This window comes from Quercus robur, chromosome 2 (assembly GCF_932294415.1).
Source record: "Quercus robur chromosome 2, dhQueRobu3.1, whole genome shotgun sequence".
NCBI classification, from domain to species: Eukaryota; Viridiplantae; Streptophyta; class Magnoliopsida; order Fagales; family Fagaceae; genus Quercus; species Quercus robur.
The window spans coordinates 39,075,414-39,098,343 of NC_065535.1; the positions used below are offsets into that span (position 1 = coordinate 39,075,414).

General features: G+C 35.0%; 3 protein-coding genes and 1 long non-coding RNA gene across 8 annotated transcripts; 2 read left to right on the forward strand and 2 right to left on the reverse strand.

The window, feature by feature from the left end:
• Nucleotides 1-408: 408 nt before the first annotated feature.
• On the forward strand, nt 409-4,643 carry LOC126713631 (uncharacterized). Of its 4 annotated transcripts, none has more exons than XM_050413440.1 (4): nt 410-842; nt 946-1,067; nt 1,788-1,938; nt 2,487-4,643. In XM_050413440.1, exons 3-4 carry the CDS (start codon nt 1,794-1,796, stop codon nt 3,824-3,826), a joined length of 1,485 nt encoding a protein of 494 aa, XP_050269397.1. In that variant the 5' UTR covers nt 410-842; nt 946-1,067; nt 1,788-1,793; the 3' UTR covers nt 3,827-4,643. The 4 variants fall into 4 exon arrangements, with proteins under 4 accessions (XP_050269399.1, XP_050269397.1, XP_050269398.1 ...); XM_050413441.1 differs by having other exon boundaries at nt 410-760; XM_050413442.1 differs by lacking the exon at nt 946-1,067 and having other exon boundaries at nt 409-760.
• A 1,504-nt stretch (nt 4,644-6,147) lies between these two features.
• LOC126713632 (uncharacterized) lies at nt 6,148-8,669 on the reverse strand. The gene is made up of 2 exons (XM_050413443.1): nt 8,322-8,669; nt 6,148-8,142 (listed from the first exon to the last, which is right to left on the reverse strand). Exon 2 carries the CDS (start codon nt 8,115-8,117, stop codon nt 6,357-6,359), a length of 1,761 nt encoding a protein of 586 aa, XP_050269400.1. The 5' UTR covers nt 8,118-8,142; nt 8,322-8,669; the 3' UTR covers nt 6,148-6,356.
• Nucleotides 8,670-11,330: 2,661 nt separating this feature from the next.
• LOC126713634 (uncharacterized) lies at nt 11,331-13,898 on the reverse strand. Of its 2 annotated transcripts, none has more exons than XR_007651388.1 (3): nt 13,699-13,898; nt 12,176-12,368; nt 11,331-11,623 (listed from the first exon to the last, which is right to left on the reverse strand). It is a non-coding gene; the product is annotated as an uncharacterized LOC126713634 (long non-coding RNA). The 2 variants fall into 2 exon arrangements; XR_007651389.1 differs by having other exon boundaries at nt 12,176-13,616.
• Nucleotides 13,899-14,928: 1,030 nt separating this feature from the next.
• On the forward strand, nt 14,929-16,483 carry LOC126706477 (uncharacterized). Its single transcript, XM_050405970.1, has 2 exons — nt 14,929-15,669; nt 15,893-16,483. Exons 1-2 carry the CDS (start codon nt 14,975-14,977, stop codon nt 16,263-16,265), a joined length of 1,068 nt encoding a protein of 355 aa, XP_050261927.1. The 5' UTR covers nt 14,929-14,974; the 3' UTR covers nt 16,266-16,483.
• Nucleotides 16,484-22,930: the final 6,447 nt, after the last annotated feature.

Here is a 22,930-nt window from a genome sequence, read left to right on the forward strand (position 1 = left end):
CAAACTTCTCTGCCAAACACCCCTTAATGTTTCTCATGTGAAATGCATAAGCAATTCGGTTGCCATTTTCTTACCAAGAAATTTGTTTCTGGCCGTGAGCTATAGCTCCCCTTTTGATGACATAGCTCCTGGATTGACTCCTCTATTGATGATATAGCTCCCCTTTTGAGTTATTATGAAATAAAACTTGGCCCTTGGTTCTGGATTTTCAAAAAAAAGAAAAGAAAAGAAAAGAAAATGGTAATAAAATATGTAAAAAAAAAAAAAAAATTGTTTTCACCCTCGAGTGAAAATGAAATAAATAATTTTGACAAACCAACAACGGCCGTTTGGCGTTTGCAAAGCTAAAAATAACATGCAGGCGCCAAAAAGACTCTTAACTTTGTTCCACGTGGCAAAAAATTACGACTTTTCCTGCTCTATCCCTGAGTGCCCAGTATCCCAAAGTGTCTAAATCCTGTAATTGTGAAAAGATTCGTGTTTGTTTTTGTAAATTCATGTTCTCAATTTCAGAGCATCGTCGGATCACCGAACTCAACAATAAATTTGTCCCGACCATGAGCTTTCAAACCTTTTTTTCTTTTTTGGGTTCCAAATTTTCGATCCAAAATCTCTGTTATTCCTTCGGATCCCTCAATTGAATCTTAAAATCGAGTCTTTCAGTGTTCGATTCGCTCTATTATCTACGGATTGATCCCAGTTTTACACCTCGCCGGGCCCTAATTTTGACTCTAGGGTTTGGGATTTTTCACAATTACGGGTAAATTTTTTGATTTCATCGTTAGGTTTTGTTCGATCTATAAATCTCAGTTGCTGAAGATCCAAAATTCATCCTGTGAAAAGTTGAGCATTGCTTTGGATTTCTCAAAAAGTTTCATTTTTAATTATTTGTATGAACTCTGTATATCTTACATTTCGATTGCTTGTAAATCATTGTTAAACTAGGATCTAGTAGGGTTTTTGGGGCTTTTGAAGATTTGGGGCTTTTATAAGATTGCTTCATTGTTCACGTTTCGTCGGTTGTTTTTTCAACAATTTTGCAAGTTACACCAGCTCCTGTAGCTCAGGTACAAAATTATGCTCTCTTTAGTTGATGATACTTTTTTCATACGTGTTCTCTTATGAAGTTGAACTTTTTAGTCTATAGGAAGGAGTTTATTTGAGGCTTAAATTTTGTGGGATACATAATCATTCTTGCAATTATGGTTTGAATATGACACATTATCATTGGAATGCTATTTAAGCTAGAGTTCATTAGCCAAGTTACAAAGTATGGAAAAGGATATTTTAGAGTCAAGGAATTAAAAATTGTAAACCACAAAGTGGCATCTGTTCCCTTGCATGAATCTGAAAAATTATCCTGTTTTTAATTATGTATTTTAGCTTATGTTGGGCTAATTAATATTGTTAGTGGGTATTAGCCTATTAGGATTAGCTGGTTGATAGAAACGATGATGCAAGTAGATGGTGAAATTTGATTTCGTAAAATATCTGTTACTCCGCATTGAATATCAGATCTTTCTGTCTTTTAAGTTAATTCTTTTGCCTATGGTTTTTTGAGTTGGACCAAAGTGCATTCACTTCCCCAATAGGTATGGGGTGGAGGGTGAGGTCACATGTTCAATCCCACTTAGGTATGGTAGTCGTGATTTACCTATAAAATAAAAGAAAATGTTTCTTTGTTCCTCTTTCAAAGAAAATGCTTCACATTAAACTTAAGAATGTCTATGACCTCTACTTGTATTATGTATCCTCTCTTTTAAAGTATAACCAACTCTGACTTGCAGGGCGAAATGATACACAAACGGCCCCTTGTTGGCGAGGATTCATATGTAGTTGCTTCTAAGCAACCAAGACAACTAGAACATTCTAGTCAGTGTGCTTGTACTATTAACATTGTCCCTTCCAACAATGCTCCGGAGAAGCCTCAAACTTCAGGTAGGATAGTGTTGCTATTTTCATATAACATTGCTTGAGATAATTGGTAAGAAAAGTGATATATCTTGTGTCATCCTACTAGTTGTCTTGCTATAAATAAGATTTTTATTTTGATTTTATTTTTCTGTTTTTTGCATAGAATGACTTGGCCAAAACATTGACACAGAGATTGGCAATATTGGATGGAATTTCAAATTAGGTTTATAGACATAACTTGGGCTGTTCACCATTTTCCTTCTCACCTTCCAGAAATTTGATTTGACTTATTTGGAATGGAAGCACGCTGCAATCTTTTTTTTTTTTCCCATGTACATCTTTTTCAGTCAAACAACAGGGATGTGACTTTGAATGCTTTTTTCAGCTGATTGGTTTAAAAAATTCATTAAAAATCATTTAAACTGACCATTAACTTGCTCTGAGCCTGTTACAATGATTTTCTTGTCACTTGCATGTTTTTAAATTAGTCACATTAGGACTAGTGCTATCATATCTTTAGATTTCCAATTCAATTTTTTACCTGACCTAATTCCCATATGATGATGGTGAAGGCGAGGACAGTTTTATTAAATGTCAAGATGAAGGAAGTCTTGTAAATGATGCAATCACTGAAATCTCAAATGAGACCACGGTATTAGAAACTGGTGCTTCCGGCAGCATTTCCCAATTTTTGTGGGTAAATGGAAGTATCATTGGAGCTGATGTTATGTCAGAGGCAGCAGCTCATTTATCATTTTTTCCAGAATTTTTTGAAGCTGAACACCAAATAAAATCTTTATATCAGTCTGATGAGATCTATTCATCCCTTTTCGATTGTCCTACGCGAAAGCTTGTTTCTGTTGGACCAGAGCATCAAGCTTTCGTTCCAGAATGGGGCCTACAGGGTCTTAAGAACTCTTCAGACCATCTGGATAACTCGGATCCTCTGCTTGGCCTTGTACACAAATCAGGTGGAGGCCTCCTGATTGATGATGCTAGTGAGGAGATACTGATGGGTACTCGTGTCATTCCAATGCCTGACCTTGAAGCATCTGCAAATTCTTGCTACAGAAACAGGGGAACCAGAAGTGACTGTAGGTGCCTTGATGAGGGTTCTGTCAGATGTGTGAGACAACATGTAATGGAAGCAAGAGAGAAAATAAGGGAAAATCTTGGGCAGGAAATATTTGAAGAGTTGGGTTTCTGTGAGATGGGAGAAGAGGTTGCAAAGAAATGGACTGAAGAGGAAGAACAAGCCTTCCAAGATGTTGTTCTTTCTAACCCTGCATCGTTGGGGAAGAACTTTTGGGACCATCTCTTGGCAGTTTTCCCTTCTCGAACAAAGAATGACATTGTGAGCTATTATTTCAATGTCTTTATGCTTCGGAAACGTGCTGAGCAGAATAGACTTGATCCACTAAACATTGATAGTGACAATGACGAGTGGCAAAAAAGTGAACTTGGACTGGCAGATGAAGATGAAGACTCTGTGGTAGAGTCTCCACTTGATCAAGATGCCACTGCAAATCATCAGGAAGATCATGTAGAGGATTGCCTTGATGATATTGAGGTTGAGGAGGAGATAGATGCTTGTAACAATGGTGCTAACATCATTATTCATAGGGTTGGAACTGATGAAGATGATGGGGGAGATATAGATGATATTTCAGGAACACATGTTAGTACTTTCTATGGTGATTGTCATGTTGATTTTGATTTAGAGCTTTGTGGTAAAATTCACGGCAGTAATGGTGAGGATTATGATATTCAAGATGACTCCTGCACATCATATGAGTGTCAGCGTGACAGGGTTGATAGCTGTGGTACACTTGATGGGGAGACTAATGCAAGAGAGTCCGGTGGAGAAATGAAACACTCAATGATACATCTTGTCGAATGTCAAGATGTTTAATGCATCCCAGGATATTTTTATGAAGCATTCCAGGATATGTTTATAAGCCTTGCGATGGTGAAGCTTGGATAATAACAGACAGGGTGGGGGAAATTTTTACCAATTTGCAGTTTGATTGAATTGCTTCATACGAGTAAAGTGGTTTCATGTTCAGAGTCTTGCAACAAGGATGGCAAGGCCAACTATATCAGCTACAGCTGATTTGTTTCCTCCAGTTCTCCTGGTCCTCTTATGAGTGTAAGTAATCTTTGGGGCATCGATCATTCCAGGCCTTTCAGATGGCAGACGATATTAAACAAGATTTGCATGGTTGTAGATTATCTGCCTTTTAAGGACGCTGGTTAATATAGTTTTCCTTGTGAGATCTTTTACACATTGGAAGATGTGAAGCATAAAAAGTATTTTCTCAAAAGGTAGTTGATCTCCATGAGTGTGTCAAAGTAAGACTCATGGAATTTTGCCTTTTGAGTTTGTGGGTTGCTAAACCCTTATCTGCAAAACACAAATCGTGTTTCCCCTTTTCAGGATCAGCTTGGGATGGGCATATCTAGTTTTGATGATTCCATTTCAGAAGACGAAGGCTTCCTACGAACAACACCCCCCCCCCCAAAAAAAAAAAAGATTCCTGTCGAATTGAGGTGTAGTTTGTTATGGAAGCTTTTACTATTAATGTTATTTATTTATTTGTTAGTAATTGTGCCTCTTCGTATTTACCTTTTGTATTTATGTTTGTTTGAGGCGTTGAGCGGTGTTATACCAAAGTGGATGTGGGCTCAGACCTTAATTCTTTGCCTAATAAATACGAGCTATTTAATCAGATGATATGCTAGCTCTTAGTATTCTGAATAATTCCATTAATAAAAGTAGCAGCACCATCGGATCTTGCTTCATTGGTTTTCATATTGACAATTTTTATTTATTTATTTTATGAACTAAAAAAATGGGTAGGAGGTGACTTGAGTTAGTGTCTTCCACCAATGGTGGCAAGTTGAGAGCTAAAATGTATAATGTATGCTGAAAAGTTGTACTATGTAACATCCCCATGACCAAAAGACTTAATTATGAACCTAAGCATTTGCATTAATTGGTGCGAAAATTCTTGTCTATTTTAGCATAGGTATCTACTTTTTTCTAATTTACATACTAATCTTTTAAAACATCTTACATCAAATTATTTATTTTACACAACATTTTATTAAAATATCAAAATTTCTAATTGTTTCTCTTTCTTTACACACAACAACTACCATTTACTTCATTTTTATTCTCGAGATACGCAAAGAAGGAATAAAAAACTAAATGATAGTGCCAATATAAATTTACATAGTTATTATAAAAATTATGTATTTTTACACAACTTTGTATGACTCCATATGGGTGAATTTAAGGCTTTGTTCCATAAAATGTGGTCATTTTTCTATTATATAAAGCACCGGTATGTGTGTTCTAATTGGCTCGTCTTGAACTTGGCAAAATGCACATTGGTAGGCCGGGGTGTAGCTTCCGACCCGACCTTCTAGGCTAGCCCAATGGGACATGGTCTTGTTGGGCCTGGCCCTTTCTAGGCCCTAGGCTTGTGGAATTTGCACCTTCCATTTGGTCAGTATTTTAAGGCAAAGGTTCCTCTGTCTAGCTGCTATGACTAAAGATTATTTAGGGGAGAGAGAGAGAGAGAAAGGGTGGTAAACCCAATAAAATGTGGGAAAAATTAACAGATGTCCTAAAGGTATTGATTTAGAAAATATGATTTTTTTTTACAGTTTTTTATATTTTCCATAAAAGTTTTATTAAAATTTTCCAAAAATAATTAATTAATAAATGTCCTAAAGACACTCATTAATTGGACTCATAAAATATTGAAATTTTCATGTTCCATGGCATAAATGGAAAAAGAACTGTACAACATAAGTTAAGTGAGATGGTTTGTCATATTTGTATGTGTAGTAACTACGCAATCACCTTCAGTTAAAATGCCATCTTTTGTGCATTATCTGCTTGTTTAGATGGTTACCAATCTTTTGTCTCTTCAACCTGACAATCAATAAACATTCTTCCCACTTAGCACGGTAGCCACACCAATATTTCATAATCAATGCATATAGATTAAATACAGAAAAAGAAGTCCAAAACTTGCATTTCCCAAAATACAGTTCTATTCTACTGTTCAACTATTTGAAACAAAAAAATTGAGAAACGAAAACAGGTTATTCTTAGAAAAATCAATGACAATATTTCTGCTTTATTTTGACTAATAAAGTGGAAGCAAGCTGCAATGCAAAGGAAAGAATATTACTAAACTGTCAAAAAAAAGGGAGGACAAATTCTATGGAGTATCAAGGTTCCAAAAGAGAATGAATGAACAACTATGGAGATTTATCAGAAACAAAAAGAGATATAAAGGTAGTACAAAAAGTTTCAATCTAAGCTATAAGCAGCAAAGCATAGGAAAGCTTCACCTATACATGGGTCATACCAAATCAGCAACGATAACTAGAAAGTTAATGGTGGCCATGGATGGGAATATCTTTTCTCAGTTAGGAATTAGACCCCCCATTAGCTCATGCTTCTGATCATTTTCAACCCACGATGACTTAAATCCAACACCAACATTAGTATCTTCCTCAAGAATAATTGGGAGATCGATACCAACTATATTAAGGATATCAGAAATCTCTTCCTTTATTACTACGGTCTCTTCAGATATGACCTCAGAATTTTTGATTAAATGAGCTCTCTTGTGACCACCCAAAGCTTGACCTGATGCAAAAACCTTAAAGCAGATATGGCACTTGTGCTCCTTTCTCTCCTTGAACTCATAACTTGTCAGAGACACTCTACTTATCTTCTGCTCCTCAGAGTTCTCCCTACATTCAAGATTGACAACATCGAAATTAGCCTCAGTTTCAGGAACAATATTACTCTGGCTGCTCGTTTTGCAGTTCCAAATTTCCAATACAGGGCAATTTTCAGTTCTGTGTATTGACTGGTGGCCTCCAAGTGCCTGGTATGAGTGGAAATTCTTGTTGCAGGTCTTGCACTTGTATTCACTATTCTCCCAAGAATGATTTGATTTACTTAGGATTGCAGAATCATCAGAAGTACTTATCTTCTTGCAAGACTTTCCCCTCAGGTGAGAACCACAAGCAGCAAGCTTGGCTTTCTTGTTCAAACCAAAATTCATGGATCCTGAATTGGCTGAATCCAAACCATAGTCTTCTGTAAAATCCTCTTCTAATTCTACTTCAGTGGGCTTGTTTTTCATCTCATTACGGATATCCTTCTCCGTCTTATCATTGTATGATGCTAATCCAAACACATCCTCCATTTTAGGCATTTTACATTCACCATCCCTATAAAACTTTTCAAGTGGAACTTCCAGTTCAATCTTTTCATCATCACTTCCAAACACAAAATCATTTTCAGTGGAGACGATCTTAGAATCTGAAACATAAGAACCAAACTCCTCCACCCTTGGTTTCTTCATCTTTAAAGACTCATTGAATTCACAAGCAAAAATTCCACCCCCATCATCACTGACAATTCGCTTATTTTGTTCCAATGATTTAGCCTCGTAAGTGACAGAATCATTATCCGAGAACTCAGTGACCAAATTAAATCCACCCCAATTGCCTATACCCCTTGACAGCATCATCAAGCAGATAGCTACCTCTTCTACTTCTTGCTCAATATCAGTACAGGATACGGATTCATTCAAACTAGAAACAAAAGAATTAGGAGTAGTCTTGTACCTCATTCTGTTTGATCTCTTTCTCCGCACCAACCCCTGGATCTCACTGTTTGATTGATTCTCCATTTCTGTCTTACGGCTTGAACTAGTCCATGATTCATCACAGACCATAACTCTTTCAGAGTGACTTTTCCTGTGCCTGTGGGTAGTGAGAGCTTTCAATGACCCAAACCCTTTGCCACATTCTTCACAGTAAATTCCACTTCTCTCTCTCCCAGAGTGATGCCTCATATGACCAAACAGAGCTCTTAAAGACTCAAACCCTTTGCCACACACTTTACAGACAATTTCTTGCCCTGAAGTATTATGGTTAGAGCCTGAAAACTTCAAAGACATCTTGGGTTTTTCTCTTAGGCCATACCTGGTATGCCTACCAATACCATTTTCAATATCCATGTTGCTCTTGCTCACCTTTTTCTGTCCTTTGGTTGGATTGTGGTTCTTATGGCTATGACACCTCATGTGACCTCCCAAGACTCTTCCATTCATAAAACTCTTGTTGCAGAGCTTGCACACATGCCTCTGTTCTTGGTCTTGGCCCATGATATTATCAACCAAGCCAATGTAACTGGACAAAGAAACCCAAACAAAAGCTAAAAACTTTTCCAAGAAAGCTCACATTCTAAAAAAAAAAACAAAAGAAAGTTCAACAAACAAAGGAATTACGCAACACCTAGATGAGAAAAGACCAAGGTTAACAAGAAGATCATGAGGGTTCTTGTTTTTTGATGTGTTTGGAAGATATACCTTCAAGGTCCTTATGGGGAAGAAAACAAGATCTGAGCCTCCTGAAAAATCAAAAATCTTGCCTTTTGAAGTCTCTCTCTCTTGGGAGCAAGAAATATGTAGACAAAGTGTCGAAATGAAAAGGGATCCTTGGTTGTTTGGCAGTAATGGGTGCGAATTTGGACAAAGAAAAGTATAAAAGAGAGAGTACAGAGGATCTCTTTTCCTCTCTAAATTTTTGTTCTCTCTATATTTAGAAGGATATATCTTGCATGGAAAGCAAACTAGCAAAGCAACAATCTTCGGTGGTGTTCCGATGCTACATGCTCATGTACTCTACCTGACTCGGGCATTTCAGCAATTATCAGAAAAAAAAAAAATGTTGATTTATGGCTGTTGGTGATTGTTCATTTTTTGCTACATATTGGTGAGCTGTGGTTAACATGTTATTCTCATGTGCAAAATGCATCTCACTTATGGATACTCTTGCCACTTTGTTTTTATTAAATGTAAGGTTGTCAAAATCGGGATCCTACGTAGGATCTTGGGAGGTAGGTGAGATCGTAAATCGTATGATCGGATCGTGGATCGTAAAATCCTACATTATTTGAGAAAAAACAAAAAATACACTTTGATATGTTAAATAGTCACATAATTATATATTCTTTGATATAATTACTATACATCATTATATCATTTGTAAGCATCATTTAAAGAGGCCAAAAACTTCAAAATGTGAAACTCTATTGGAATATTTTTTATTTGGGTTAATTGACACTCTCTTTATATTAGAGTGGAAAAACTTGGTTTATTGAGATTTTATTTTTCATTTAGGTCCAACTAAGCCTTCTGTCAAGTTAAAGAAGATTATAAGAAACCAAGGTTATTTGGAATTGTCAGAATCGTACAATCCTACTGATCCTGAACGATCACAAAGATTCTTAAAAGATTTAGATCGTTTTGAGTAGGTGGGATCGTAAAATCGTAGAATTGTAGGATCCAAATCGGGATTTTGACAACTTTATGTGGGAACAATTTTTAGCATTAAGAACACAACATTTTGTCCTTAGGAACTAGCAAGGCAATTAGGTGGGATGGGTTCGGATTTTGGATACCACATTCCCACCCCCTATCCCCTTTTTAGTGTGGGAAAAACTCGCACCAGGCAAGAACGGGACAAGTTGGGTTTGGGTTAGGTTTAAAGGTATATTACTAACTTTAAAAATTATGTTTTATATTTTTTTTTCTAGAAAATAATATATTTTATTTGATTTATACTACCTCCATCTCACTTTATTTGTCATCTATTCCATTTTGGGGTGTTTCAAAAAATTGTCCAGTTTCTAAAAATAAAAGTCATTAATTTACTAATGTTCCTATTATACCCCTATTTTATTAATAATTCAATTTTTTGATAAATTTATTTAAGGGTAGTTTTGGAAACTTATACAATTTTAAAAGGTAGACAAGATGATAAATGATATTCCCTTAAGAAGTTTAAATTTTCAAACAAGACAAATAAAGTGGGACGGAGGAGGGAGTATATTTAGTCATGCATTATGTAGACATAATATTGTTATATCCTATCATTTTTAAGTCTTGCAAGGAACTAATTCCCAATATTTATTTTTCCTCCTATAATGCCAACATATTTGTTTACCAAGTTCATTGGATTTTTTTTTTTTTTTTTTTTTTAAAAGAAACAACTTCATCATAAAGTTATATATATATATATATATATAATAGTTACAATCTGAAAGATAGGAAACACTAAGGCTTCGCTCGAGAGTTCATAAAGGAAGGGAAGTGAATGGAATGGAATGATCATAAGAGAATGAAAAGAAATGGAATGCATTTAAGTAAGGGAAATGAATGTAATGAAATTAAGTAACCTAAATGAATGAATGGAAATGAATGGAATGTAAGTAATCTTGTTTAGAAGCAACATGGAGAAAATGAAATGGAATCATTTTATGACAATATTATTATTAGACTCCTATTTTAAAATAAAGAATTGAATATACAAGGGTATTTTGGGAGTTTTAGTAAAAAAATCATTAAATCTAATTTCATTCTCTCCCATTCCTCCAAATTTTGGGGGGAATGAAAATTTGATGTTTTAAGGGAATAAAGAGGAATGAGTATTCCCTCCTACCCATTCTATTTCCTCTTACTTAAACTCCTAAATAAGGGAATAAATTTTTCATTCCCTCCATTAAAACTCCCAAACAAAAGAAGGGAAAAATATTTTAAAATGATCCTTTTTATTTATTTCTATTCTATTTCATTCTCTCCTCCCAAACAAAGCCTAAACATTTTCGTTAGAAATGTACTAGATGGGCAACAAGGCTCATGGCCCATCATAATAGTATAATATTATTGAAAAAACAATTAAACCAAATTGTGAGCCATAGAAAATTATGACACTAAATCCAAAAAAAAAAAAAAAAAGTTTAATCCTATTATTTAAGATTTACAAACGGGTAAATTTGAATATATTTTGGGCAACAAAATTAAAAATCTCAAACAGGAAAAACCTCTTAAATAGTAGTATAAATAATAATATTAAACATGTTTACCAAAAATGCAATTGGAGATTATCAAAAAAAGAAAAAGAAAAAAAGAAGATGCAATTGGAAAAACATTTTTCGTGTTTTGCTTTTTTTTTTTTTCTTGGATTTGAAATTTACACTCCGTTTGTTTCGATGTTTGTTTCGATGTAAAATATTTGTAGGAAAATATTTTCATTTTACAGTGTTTGGCAATGTACATGAAAATACTGTGTAAAATATTTTCTAACATTTGACACAACGTAAAATGGAAATTTTTTTTTTTTTTTTTTAAATTAAAACATTTTTTTTTTAATTAACTTCCAAAAAATACATAGAGATGGACGAGAATGTTCTTTACTTAATTTTGAATAAACTTTCTGCCTGAATCTATAAAAGTTTTTGCTCACTTTACAACAAACAAATTCCTTTACTTTCTAAACTGAAGCTGACGTTAATTTCTTATTCAAAAAGCTGGGCAAGTAGCAATATGGGATTAGATTGTCTTCATAAAGCTGGGCAAGTGCTTTGCTGTGTAACTCAAGAATAAGTATACATTCATCCATCATCCCACATACAATAAGATGCTGAAAAATCCCAAAATATGTTTTATTTTCTACACCGAGCTGAAATGATAATCAGCAGTTGGAACAAATAAATCACTAACTGTTGCTCAAAAATAATACAACAATATGAACTATATCTGGTTTGTCAGAATTTCTTTAATATCTTCTCACTTGACACACCATCTGCTACAAGAATTGAAGTAACTTCCTGCAGCCAGAATCAAACATCACTAGTGTTACTATAAAACATTAAATTGGAGTACCAAAATTACTAGCTTTGATATTACTGACTGCAAATAATGTTATGCAGCATATACCAGCGACGCTGACAATTTAGATGAACGGTAAGATGAAGGTGATAATATGCAGTAATCAGTAGGCATCTAAACTAAAACCAGTGTCATGTGGCATACATGCTAACAATTAATGATGTATAAAGCATTGAGCATATCATGCTCTTTCATATGCTGATGCATTCCTGCACCAATGCCACCACAAAGACATACATAGAACAAAAAGAATAGGTGAGCAACAGTAGGGCCACAAGCAAAGAATTATGGTATGACTGTTACAAGAAATAGCCTAGATTTTGACTGGTCCAAACAGCAGAAAGAAAAATCATGTAGTTGACGCAAATTGCTGGTATTTAAAGCTTTCCCTAGCTAATTTTTTTGTGAGGAGGGGGGGGGTGTGGGAATCTGTAAATTTTCCATAAATCTTACTAAGCTAATAACAAACTAAAGATTGTTGGAAGCAATACCTATCTCCATAACAGAACATTAGCTTAACAATTATTGTTGTCACATTTAGCAGCTTATCCTAAAGGCCCCAAGTCAGTGGCCTGGGCCTCTCACATTTTCCATTCTGAACCAACAACCCATCTCGACTCTTCCAATCAAGAGGTAGGGGTTCACATTTCTCAGCCAAGATACAGCAGAACCTGCAAAATATTTCTGGACAAAACCCAGAACTAAGCTTGATAGAGAATGAGTACAACAAAGCTAGCTTTTTTTCTGACCCATATCTTGATTCGCATGTATTCTTGTCTGACTTATATTACAGGTTTTATAGAAGTTTGATACCTTTTGGGTTCAAACATGGAAAAAAAATTAAATCTCCATTTAAAAATAAAATAAAATAAGAACATGTAATCAAAACTATAATGTTAATGTCATTAATCTATGAAGTCAACAAGACAATTTTAGCGTCAATCTCAAGACTGCTTAGGTAATTAGCTTCAGCACAATGTGTAGCTCGTCAAAATTTTAAAGAACAGCAATATTTGTTGGTATTGTGCCCAATGGAAGCCTATGATGTTCCTATTCAGCTAGTTCACACAATTTGAAGTCTCTAGCTCTATATATAAGGCAACATTAGCCAGATATTGTGTAGTGTCCAGAAATTACAATCAATATGCTTCCCAAATGCATTACTCAGAGGTTTATATAAATAATTAAATACGAATCAAAAGCCTAGTTTCCTTATTGTCTTCTTTGAATTTTAACTAAGCTTGGGCTATTTGGAACGCAAGAAACAAGTTCAATTTTGAACAGGTTCAGCTGCATCCAAGGGTGATTATTAGAAAACTACCAAAGCATGATGGCAGCACAGGTTTAATCTGATAGCTAGAGGGTAGTTGTTGTCTGACCTCATGTTCTTTTGGCCTTATTCAATTTCTTCTTTCTCTTTTCCTGGGGATATCGCTTTGTTGGGCTGGTGTTCCCCCTAGCTGAGTTTGCTCTTAACTCAGTTTTTACTTGTATTATTCCATAGTATCAATCAAAGTATCTATCGTTTTTAGCTCCCCAAAAAAAAATGTTATATATATCACAAAGAAACACTGAAAAAAAAAAAAAAAAACAAAACAAAACAAAATAGGGACAACAACAATCCAGAGAAAAAGAAAAGAAAAGGAAATCATAAACTAGCATACAATAATTTCATCACACAAATATCATAATGCCACACATAAATAAAACCCCAAAAACAAAACCCAGATCTGAAAATCATAAATCCTAACTCATATCAAACAACCAATGTCAAAATCATCAAAGAAATAAATAAATCTCACACAGCCAAATCAACACCAAAAAACCCATATGAAAAATGATAAGAAATCAAACATGTGTAAAAATTATGATTCATCAAAAATAAAACCTGAAACTTTGAGGTGTTTTTCCAGCAAGGAGTAGAAATCGAAACTAAGAAAAACCAGAGAAAGGATAGAGATGAAGAAAAATGAAAAGAAAAGGAGAAATCTAATCTACAAAGACAGAAAAGTACCTGGGTTTCGCCGGTGATGGACAGCGCCGGCGGAGGGTGGAGCTTGCTTATGGTGCCTCAAAACTTGGAGCCGGTGATAGGTGGGAGAGAGGGACCGGAGGTGGCTGGGTTTTTGGGGAGAAATCTGAGAGGGAGAGTTGAGCGTGAAAGTGACTGTGGGAGGGAGTGAGTGATAAGCGTCGGGGTGTGAGGGAGGGAAAAAAAAATTGTAAAATGTTTTACCCAAATTTTAAGGGTAAAATATTTTATATAAATTTACTTAGGATTTAATTGATTGGAAATATTTTATTTTAAAATTTAAAAATATTTTTTTAAAATATTTTAGGTTGAAACAAACATAGCATTAATTTTTTTGAATATAGATATAATAATCTGGAGGAGGAATAAAAAAACAAACCTTAAACATATGTCCTATTTAGAATTAGGATCCAAAGTGGTTTATGAAATTATACCCACCAAAAAAAAAAAAAAAAAAAAGGCATAAAAAAATTCCACAATATTTTTACAAAATTCTTCTCTAAGTTGTGGTAGGACCTGCATGATCTTATTTTATTTTATCATTATTACTTATGATGGATTCCTGAAAGGAATACAAGTTTTACTATATAAAACTTTTAAATTAATGTGATAATTAATGTAATTGGTGGCTTCAATTATCTCATAATTGAATATAATTACCTCTTTATGATTGGTGACATTCAGTTTGTAAGTAGTAAAACAGTTGTACTTGCAACATTGTTCTTTGTGAATTTTTTTTTTTTTTTTAACTTTTGATAACTATTTTTTTTTTGAGAAAGTTTTAATAACTACTTAAGTAGTCAAAATGTTACTACCGCACACTATTGATGTCATAGTTACTCCACAAGTATAAATATTTGTAGGGTGTGTAGAGAAGAACCTGTCTATAGGAAGAAATTTCACATATATACACGTAGATTAGGTTATAATAGAATTTCTATTTTGTTTAAAAAAAAATTGTCAAAATGTTATGAGATATTATAGGATGCAGCAAAAAAAAAAAAAAAAAACTTGTGAGTCAAGAAGCTTAGAGAACCTTACTATAATATAGTAGAATTTCTATTTTGTTAAGAAAAAAAAAGTGGAAATATTGTGAGATATTATTGGATGCAGCCAAAGACAAAAAAACTTGTGAGTCAAGAAACTTTCTCCGAGGTTTCATATAACTCTACCATAATATACTTGTTTGTCAAGCAAAGGCTTGACGGCACAAACCAAAACCAGAGAAAAGACCCCTCATCAAAATCAAAGAAAAACCATGAATCCCTTGAAACAAATCTCCCTCAACAACATCAAATCCCTGAGCCTTGTCGAACCCCTCAAACTCATCAACCTCTCCAAACCGAAACCATCAATAACTCAACAAGTCCGCAACTTGGGCACTAGCCGCCGCGACCCTCACAAGATCAAGCCCCCACGCAACTTGCTGGGCATCCACTTCGTCCCTCAAAAACGAGCCTACGTAGTGGAACGCTTCGGTAAGTTCATACAGATTCTTCAGCCAGGACTCAACTTCTTGATCCCTCTCATTGACAAAATTGCCTACGCTCATTCTCTCAAAGAGCAAGCCATTCCCATCTCTGACCAGACCGCCACTACCGTCGATAATGTCCCCATCGTCATTGACGGCATGCTTTACATCAAGATCATCGACCCTTTCCTAGCCTCATATGGGATAGAAAATCCTATATTTGCTGTGACACAGCTCGCACAGACCACCATGCGCAGCGAGCTCGGGAAGATCACGCTTGATAAGACCTTTGAAGAGCGTGACAGGTTGAATAAGAACATATTGGGGGCTATTAACAACCATCCTTTGAAAACTCAATGGGGCTTGGAGTGTCTTCGTTACGAGATCAAAGATGTTACCCCTCCTAATGGGGTTAAGGTGGCCATGCAGTTGCAAGCTGAGGCTGAGCGCAGAAAGCGCGCACAGATTCTGGAAGCTGAGGGGTATTAGTATTACTACTCTAGACTCTCATAAATTACTAATAAGATCCTTCTATTTGGAAAATTTTGTGATTCTTTGTTCATTTTAAAAGGGTAGAGGATTTTTTATTTGTTAAAAAGATGAAAAAAAAAAATTCATATAAAGACTTTATTTTTTCAGAAAATTTGGTGTCTTTATGAGTGTCAGAAATTTGTGAATTTAATTATTTAATGAATATTGTAACAGGTTAAGGGAGTCGAGTACGAATGTGGCACATGGGAAGAGGAGTGCGGTGATACTGGAGTCAGAAGGGGCAAAGATAAACCAGGTGAACAGGGCTAGGGGAGAGGCGGAGGCAATACTTGCAGCCGCCAATGCCACAGCAAAGGGGATTCTTGAGGTGTCGAAGGCAATTACGGGTAAGTGTGGGGTTGAGGCGTCGAGCTTGAGAATTGCAGAGCAGTATATCGAGGCGTACAGCGAGATTGCCAAGGAAAGTACCACCACCTTGGTTCCAAGCAAGGTTGGGGATCCGGCAGCCATGGTGGCTCAGGCTCTCACTATTTACAAGAGTTTGAATGGGAGCACTGGGTCTAAAATAATGACTGCAGCTCAGTAAAGATATGAGAATGCAGAGGTCTGTCGACTGTAATTGGTGCAGGTGACATGATTTAGTACTAGTAGAATTATGTAGGATTAGTTCACTACCTAATATATATACTCTCCATCTTCTCTAGGAAATCTCATTCAGAATGATGCTGCAGATCAGGACCTAATGCTTTTCATCTCATTTATCAACTTTACTCTCCAATAATATATGCTCATATTACTGTCCTATGAAAGGAAACATGCTATTTCATTATGAGAGATTGCATTCATTAAGTTTGATTAGTTCACTACGTACCTAGTATCTGATACAAGCTCTGAGAGAAGCTCTTGGAAAGGTACTTGATTCTGGATCATGCAATGAATGGCTTAAAAGAAACATTTCATTTGCAAATTCAGTTAATTCTTTCTTATAAATGACCGGTTATTATGATCATCATGATTCTTTGATGCATATATCTCCAAAGTGAAACCCACTAGTAATTATTAATTGGACTTCCTTAGAAGCTGAATGCACATACAACTTGAAGCTTATAGAATGGCTGAGTAATCAGTTAAGTTCTGATCTTATTTGAAGGATATAACAGTGTCCTGTAAATATCTTTTACCTGGATGGCTTTAAAAATATGACGTCTGCCTGTTTAACTAATCAGTAAGATTCTAAGTAGTTAGCATGCATTTACGCACATCTGTATATTGCTTTAGTGGAGAGCTTTCATCATCTGAATCTTATCTGTTTCATCCATCATTAACAGTACCAATTCATGTAGCATAAGTCAAATTATGTTCACTGCATTATCCTGAGTTCTGACTAATAACTACAAACATATATTGGTTTTAAACTTTTAATAGTAAGGCGCACCCACCACACGTCTAGAGATGCATCATTTTTGTTTAAAGAAAAAAATTAGAGACAAATAGACTGGAAACTAGATCTATCACATAACCAATGAGAAATCATGATAATTGAGTCAACAATGCTTTAATATCATATAAATGGTAATGTATACTAGTTCACCATTTTATCAGTCTGTAGACTATGCACGCATGCATATATGGTAGTGGTAGAAGTGAGTGAAGAAAGAAAAAATAAATGTGGACGTGCAATTAACTGCGACAACAAGCTTTTATCCTCTAGGCAATGCAGGTTTTTACCAGCACAAACCTAAGAACAAATATCTACATTTGTGAATTTGTATGTGCTTCCTAACAACTAATAGCTGAATTAAACTCTCACCTAAATGATTTCTTCTTTAGACTGCTTTACATACACATGAACCTACTAAGCTAATTCTCCATGTTGATAAGAAGTAACCAAACCTAGATTTACTGAGACTTATCATTCGGAATAAAAAAAAAAAAACCTCACATGAACAGATCCGGGATTTTCTCCAGTATCTTTGTACTCAATATTTGTTATGGCTTCAATGTCATCCTCTTCCTGATATTCAGGCTTCACACATCGAACAGGCACTGTGACAGAGTACACAGTACCCAGGTCTGCATCCGTGGAGACACTAAAGTGGACATTATTATGTGAGTCTATCTCCACGAAATCAGATAGGGCTCCCACAATATTGCTGGCAGTCTTCTTTTTTGCCTCATCGCTAACAGCACATCGATCTGAGAAGAGGATCATCTTTAAGCATTGCTTGGCTATTCTTGCATTAGGGTTCCTTGTTGTTGCTGAAGGGAAAAGTATCTTCCAGGCCAGGTTTAAAAGTTCAATAAAACTCATAAGGATCAATAGCTCTCATTTTTAAACTTCTAGAACCAATGACCCTCACTTGAAACCTGAGAGACCAAAAGCGCTCACTTACTAGACTTAAGGAATCAACGTTATATTTTGATCAAATGGCTTTGGCAAGTAGTATTAGTGACAGCATCTCAATGTTGCTTGTGTTGGCGGTGGTGATGAATCAACCACCTGAATGTGTTAACAGTAAACTGTCATGAAAACATTGATAAGGACATCAACGACCTTAAGTAAGATGGGAAGGGTATAAGATGCGAGAACAGAGCATAAAAAAAGTTCAATATCCAAACCCTCCTTTCCTTGAGTCTTGACTCACATTCTTCCCATGAAGCAATTTTCAGGATAAACAATCTGATTTCAGAAATTGGCATTAACCAAACATTCAGTGAACTAATATGTAATCAGAAGACCCATATGTGAGTATCAAGGCAATAAAATTTAAATAATCTCAAAGAAGCTAACTTTCTCTCTCCTGCTGTGGGAGAGAGAAAGTTTTTTCTCTCTCCCTCAGTAGGAGTTTTTGTTTCTCTTACCTTGGTACAAGTCCTCTCTACCTCTCCCTATTCGGGTTTTTCTAAGTCTCTGTAGCCTTCAAGGTCCCCTCAGCAACATGGATCAAGCTACCACTGGAGGACTTCTACATTTTCATCTCACCACGTTTGAGGATGATGAAAGCTCCATTTCAGCCATGAGATCGGACATCCTAGAGGAGCACGTGCGAGCTTTCAAGTCCACTCCAAGATCTGCCTGGAAGATGGGTTTGGATCTAAGGTATGTAGATAGAGGAATAAAGATCTTCCAGTTTTATTTCAGATCTAGTCTTCAAATGGAGTGGCTTCCTTCTTTTTGCTTTATTTGTGGTGTTTTGGGTTTTGGTGGGTTTCTTCAGTTTGGGTCTCAAGATTTGTCCAATTGGAGGAATGGGGTTTTTGAGAAACATTGTGCTGCTTGCCGAGGCGGGTCGGAGGAAGAAAGAAGAGAGGAAGATACTGGTTTTCAGATTCCGGTGGCTGTTAGTCCCGTGAGCTTGGGTACGGAGAAAGACAGCTGTTCAACTGTGCTGGTAGTGGTTTGCTCCTTGAACCCAACACTCTCCTCTGTTGAGCACTCACGTGTTTCCCAATGGCCCTCTAAGGCCAAAAATCGGTTTTGGGCTTTCAAATGTTTTCTTCTTTGGCCCAAGGACTTCCCAGCCCGAAAACCACAAGTAATATCTCTCCTTTTAATGAGCCCACCACTAGAGCCCAAGAAAAGAGACCCCAAAAAAGTTAATATGCAAACTCAGAAATATTGCTGGGCTCTCAAGTTCATTGAGGAGAGTGGTGTGTAATTGTTTGTGATTTCCTCCTAGTGTTTGTATGCTTTTTCTGTTGTAACTCTTTTCAAGTTGAATGAATATTTCATGCTTCTTATAAAAAAAAAAAAAAAAAAAAAAAAAAAAGGTTGGTTTCTAACAAGAAGTTTTTGAAAACTAAATATAATTTTAAAAGAAAATAATAAAATAAAATCTGCATACTCTATTTCAACCTGGAATTATATAAACACTTAGGGCATGTTTGGTAAACTGTAATAGGCACCATAATGTAACAGCTATTCGTATAGTTATTCAATAGTTTGGTTAGGAATAGTCATTTCTTATGAATAGTTATTATTTAAAATGAGGAATAAATATTCCTCTCTAAAAGGGTTGTAATAGCTATTCCTTAATAGATGTAATAATTTCTAACGTTAATACATTTCCAAATAAATAAACTTTCCATATCCACCTAACAATTATGAAAATAAAAAATCATAAAAAAATAACTCATCTCTCTAAAATTTAAAATATATTATTTTATAGGAAATATAATTGTATGAATGAGGTATTTCTTAAAATAGATCATAATTTTTATTCTAATGTTATAACTCACAACCAAATTAATGAATAGATTTAGTTATTCAATTACAACACATTTTATTCCTGATAATAAAGATTATCATTCCTGTTGTAATCTACATTCAGTATACCAAACGTACCCTCATAGCCCCAATGACATCAACCAAACATTAAAAAACAAACAAAACACTTTTTGCGAACCCAGTATATTTCAATGACTTGTTCCTTTTATACTTAGATTTTTCACACGCAAGAAGCAAACACTGAGGTAAAACAAGAAGTAAAGATTTTACAGCTGAATGAACACATCACATGTGGAGGAAAAGAATAAAACCTTGGATGGTGGAAGGGAGGCTTGAGAGGAGACGAGCCCATTGTTGCAAAGACCCTCAGCGCCCCAGCAACTGCCATTTCGGTTTTATTCCTTTGATTTTGAGTTTTCTCAAATGCTAGAGCTGAGCCTGAAATTATGCTACTATAATGTTGATGAAGAGGGAATAGAAAGAAGGTCAAGGGTATCCGTATCATGGTGAATTTGAAAAGGGACTGAGGGTACTCTGGACTCATGGAAATTTGTGGCAACAACTAGACCTGATCCATGGTTTTACTCTATAGATTGTAAAATAAAATTCAGCAGCAAAGTTAGTTATTGAGGCGACAACTCTGACTTTACAACTTTCGTACTCAGCGCCACATAAAATTATGTAGAGCAATTTGCTCTGGAATTTTTATACAAGAAGTGTCATTAGGTGAAGGTGTCAACAATTACATTACATTATGAAGGTGTTTCAAAAAAAACAATTACATTATGAAGAGATCTCCTATAAACAATTTGAGTGTATGCAATTAGTACTATTTGATATGGAGCATAAAACAATTGAAGAGGCGACAAAAACCAAGTTTTAGTTCTAAAATTTTTGGGTCAAATGAATTTTCAACAAGCTAATAAGGATCAGCCGCATATACTCAGGAGGGACATCCTCAAGAAAGTCCCCTAATAAGGATCAGTCAAGTACGCCTTTAATTCTCATTAATTTTGCACAAGCCAAAATGGTAATTAAATAAGATAATTTATTCTCATATTCCATCATATGCTGAATATCAATTCAGAGAAAATGTAACACTTCACATCTCATGTATTCATTTTCCAAGCGAAACCTTTCAATTGTTTTGAGCATGGCGGACCATCACAAGGACTGAAGGGGGCCTTGGCCCCCCCAAATTTTTGAAAAAAATGAATGAATATTTTTTTTTGAATTATCCTAAAGAATTTGAAAATTTTTAAAAGAACCTTATCATTTTAGCCCCCATACCCAATAATATACATATATACTTAAGAAAGTCTAAAAATAAACATAACTCTCATTTAAATAGAAAAATAATGCTAAAGATACAAATTATTTTACAAAAAATATTACAAATAGCTGATGTGATGAGTAATAATTGGTAAATGAAAAAGTAATATTAATGCTACTACAGTTTTGTGTTTACAACATAAAAGTAAAAGTTCAGTGTGACTAAACTAGACAAGAAAGAGTGAAAGACAAGTTTGAAGCTTCCATAGGCCCCTTACCTATGTATAGTGCTCCCGTACGTGTTACTTTACTTTTCATTTGCTTTCTTTTGATTTCTTTACTTTACTTTTCAACTGCTTTCTTTTTTATATTCCTTATAATACATTATTTGTTATTATAATAATCAATATATTATATACCGTATGGTATTATAATTTATAAATGTACTTGATTAGTCTGATTAAAATATAAAGTATATACTACTATATTAACATGTATTTAGCACTTCAAAAAAAAAAAAACATATATTTAATTGTTGTTTATAGCAAATATTGAGTTATGAAGTATTGCACATTACTATTTTAGATTTCATACACACACAAAATTTTTTATAGATGGCCCCTCCAAAGATAAATTCTTGACTCCGCCACAGAGCATGATAGCCAAATACAAAAGCTATGTAAAATGGAATGGACAGAAGAATCGAATGTGGTAGGTGAATTTGAAGGAGAACCATTTGTGGCTGGAGTGGGTGAGGTTTCAACATACACAGCAGCTCTCATTCCATGATAGGCATAGTAGTATTCTCCACTGGATAGGAAGTAATATGGCCTTGCCTCTGTGAGTTGTAACACATCCCGACCAACCCTTGTAATATGTTGTTAATGAAGCCTAGCTCATTTGCACTTCTCATAGCTTATCTTCTTCACCTCAAGAACACTATATATATAGTAGCACTTGTCAAATACGAAATCTTGTAATGAAACATATCTCAGAAATAAACCCGAAGTCAGGTTGACAGCTAAATAGAATTTACTATATCAGTAAAATCTAATAATTATATCGGAATGAAAAATATATATATATATATATATATCTGTAATGCATTCTTTGCAGTTGGTAATGCTTCAACATTACCAGTAATTCAAACACTAGAGTGATGAGTGAATAACTCCAACCCACAGATTTAGTGCAAATCAATTTTCTCTTTTATGGTAAACTGCATAAGATAGATCTGCCATTCCTATCTCAGCCACCACGACAAGAACAGCTTAGGACCGCTGAAGAGGCTCTTTTACAAGTGTTTTATATTGACTTTGTTCTAAAACTACCAAAAATGGAGCGGAAAATGTTTGGTATAAAACCCCGAAAATATTGTCACACCCGTTGATGTACCCTTTGTACATACAACATTTATAACTTCACAAGTTATATCCATATTTTTTTTCTTTTTCTTTTTTTTTTGGATATCCACATTTAAAACCTGAAATAAGTGATGCATATAGACTAACAAATGTATGAGAATCAAAGTCCATAGAACCCATCAAAATAAGCTCTAAAAAACCCCAAATAGACCGTTGTTTTTTTGGGGGAGGGGGGCTTAGACTCTTAAGCCCAAGTTGTAGCATTTTTAGGTGGATTTTATACATATTATTTTTAATTCGATAGTTAGGGGTGGAGGGATTTGAACTACTAGATATCTCCGTTTAAAATGCTAAGGGTACGTTTAGTATACTGAATGGAAATTACAA

What these genes read in the sequence shown, in the direction of transcription:
- LOC126713631 (XM_050413442.1), top strand. Translation starts at nt 1,794, where the DNA reads ATGATACACAAACGGCCCCTTGTTGGCGAGGATTCATATGTAGTTGCT. An exon ending in GGAGAAGCCTCAAACTTCAG is followed by an intron (nt 1,939 to 2,486) that starts GTAGGATAGTGT and finishes ATGATGGTGAAG; the next exon opens with GCGAGGACAGTTTTATTAAA.
- LOC126713632 (XM_050413443.1), bottom strand. Translation starts at nt 8,117, where the DNA reads ATGGGCCAAGACCAAGAACAGAGGCATGTGTGCAAGCTCTGCAACAAG.
- LOC126706477 (XM_050405970.1), top strand. Translation starts at nt 14,975, where the DNA reads ATGAATCCCTTGAAACAAATCTCCCTCAACAACATCAAATCCCTGAGC. An exon ending in CAGATTCTGGAAGCTGAGGG is followed by an intron (nt 15,670 to 15,892) that starts GTATTAGTATTA and finishes ATATTGTAACAG; the next exon opens with GTTAAGGGAGTCGAGTACGA.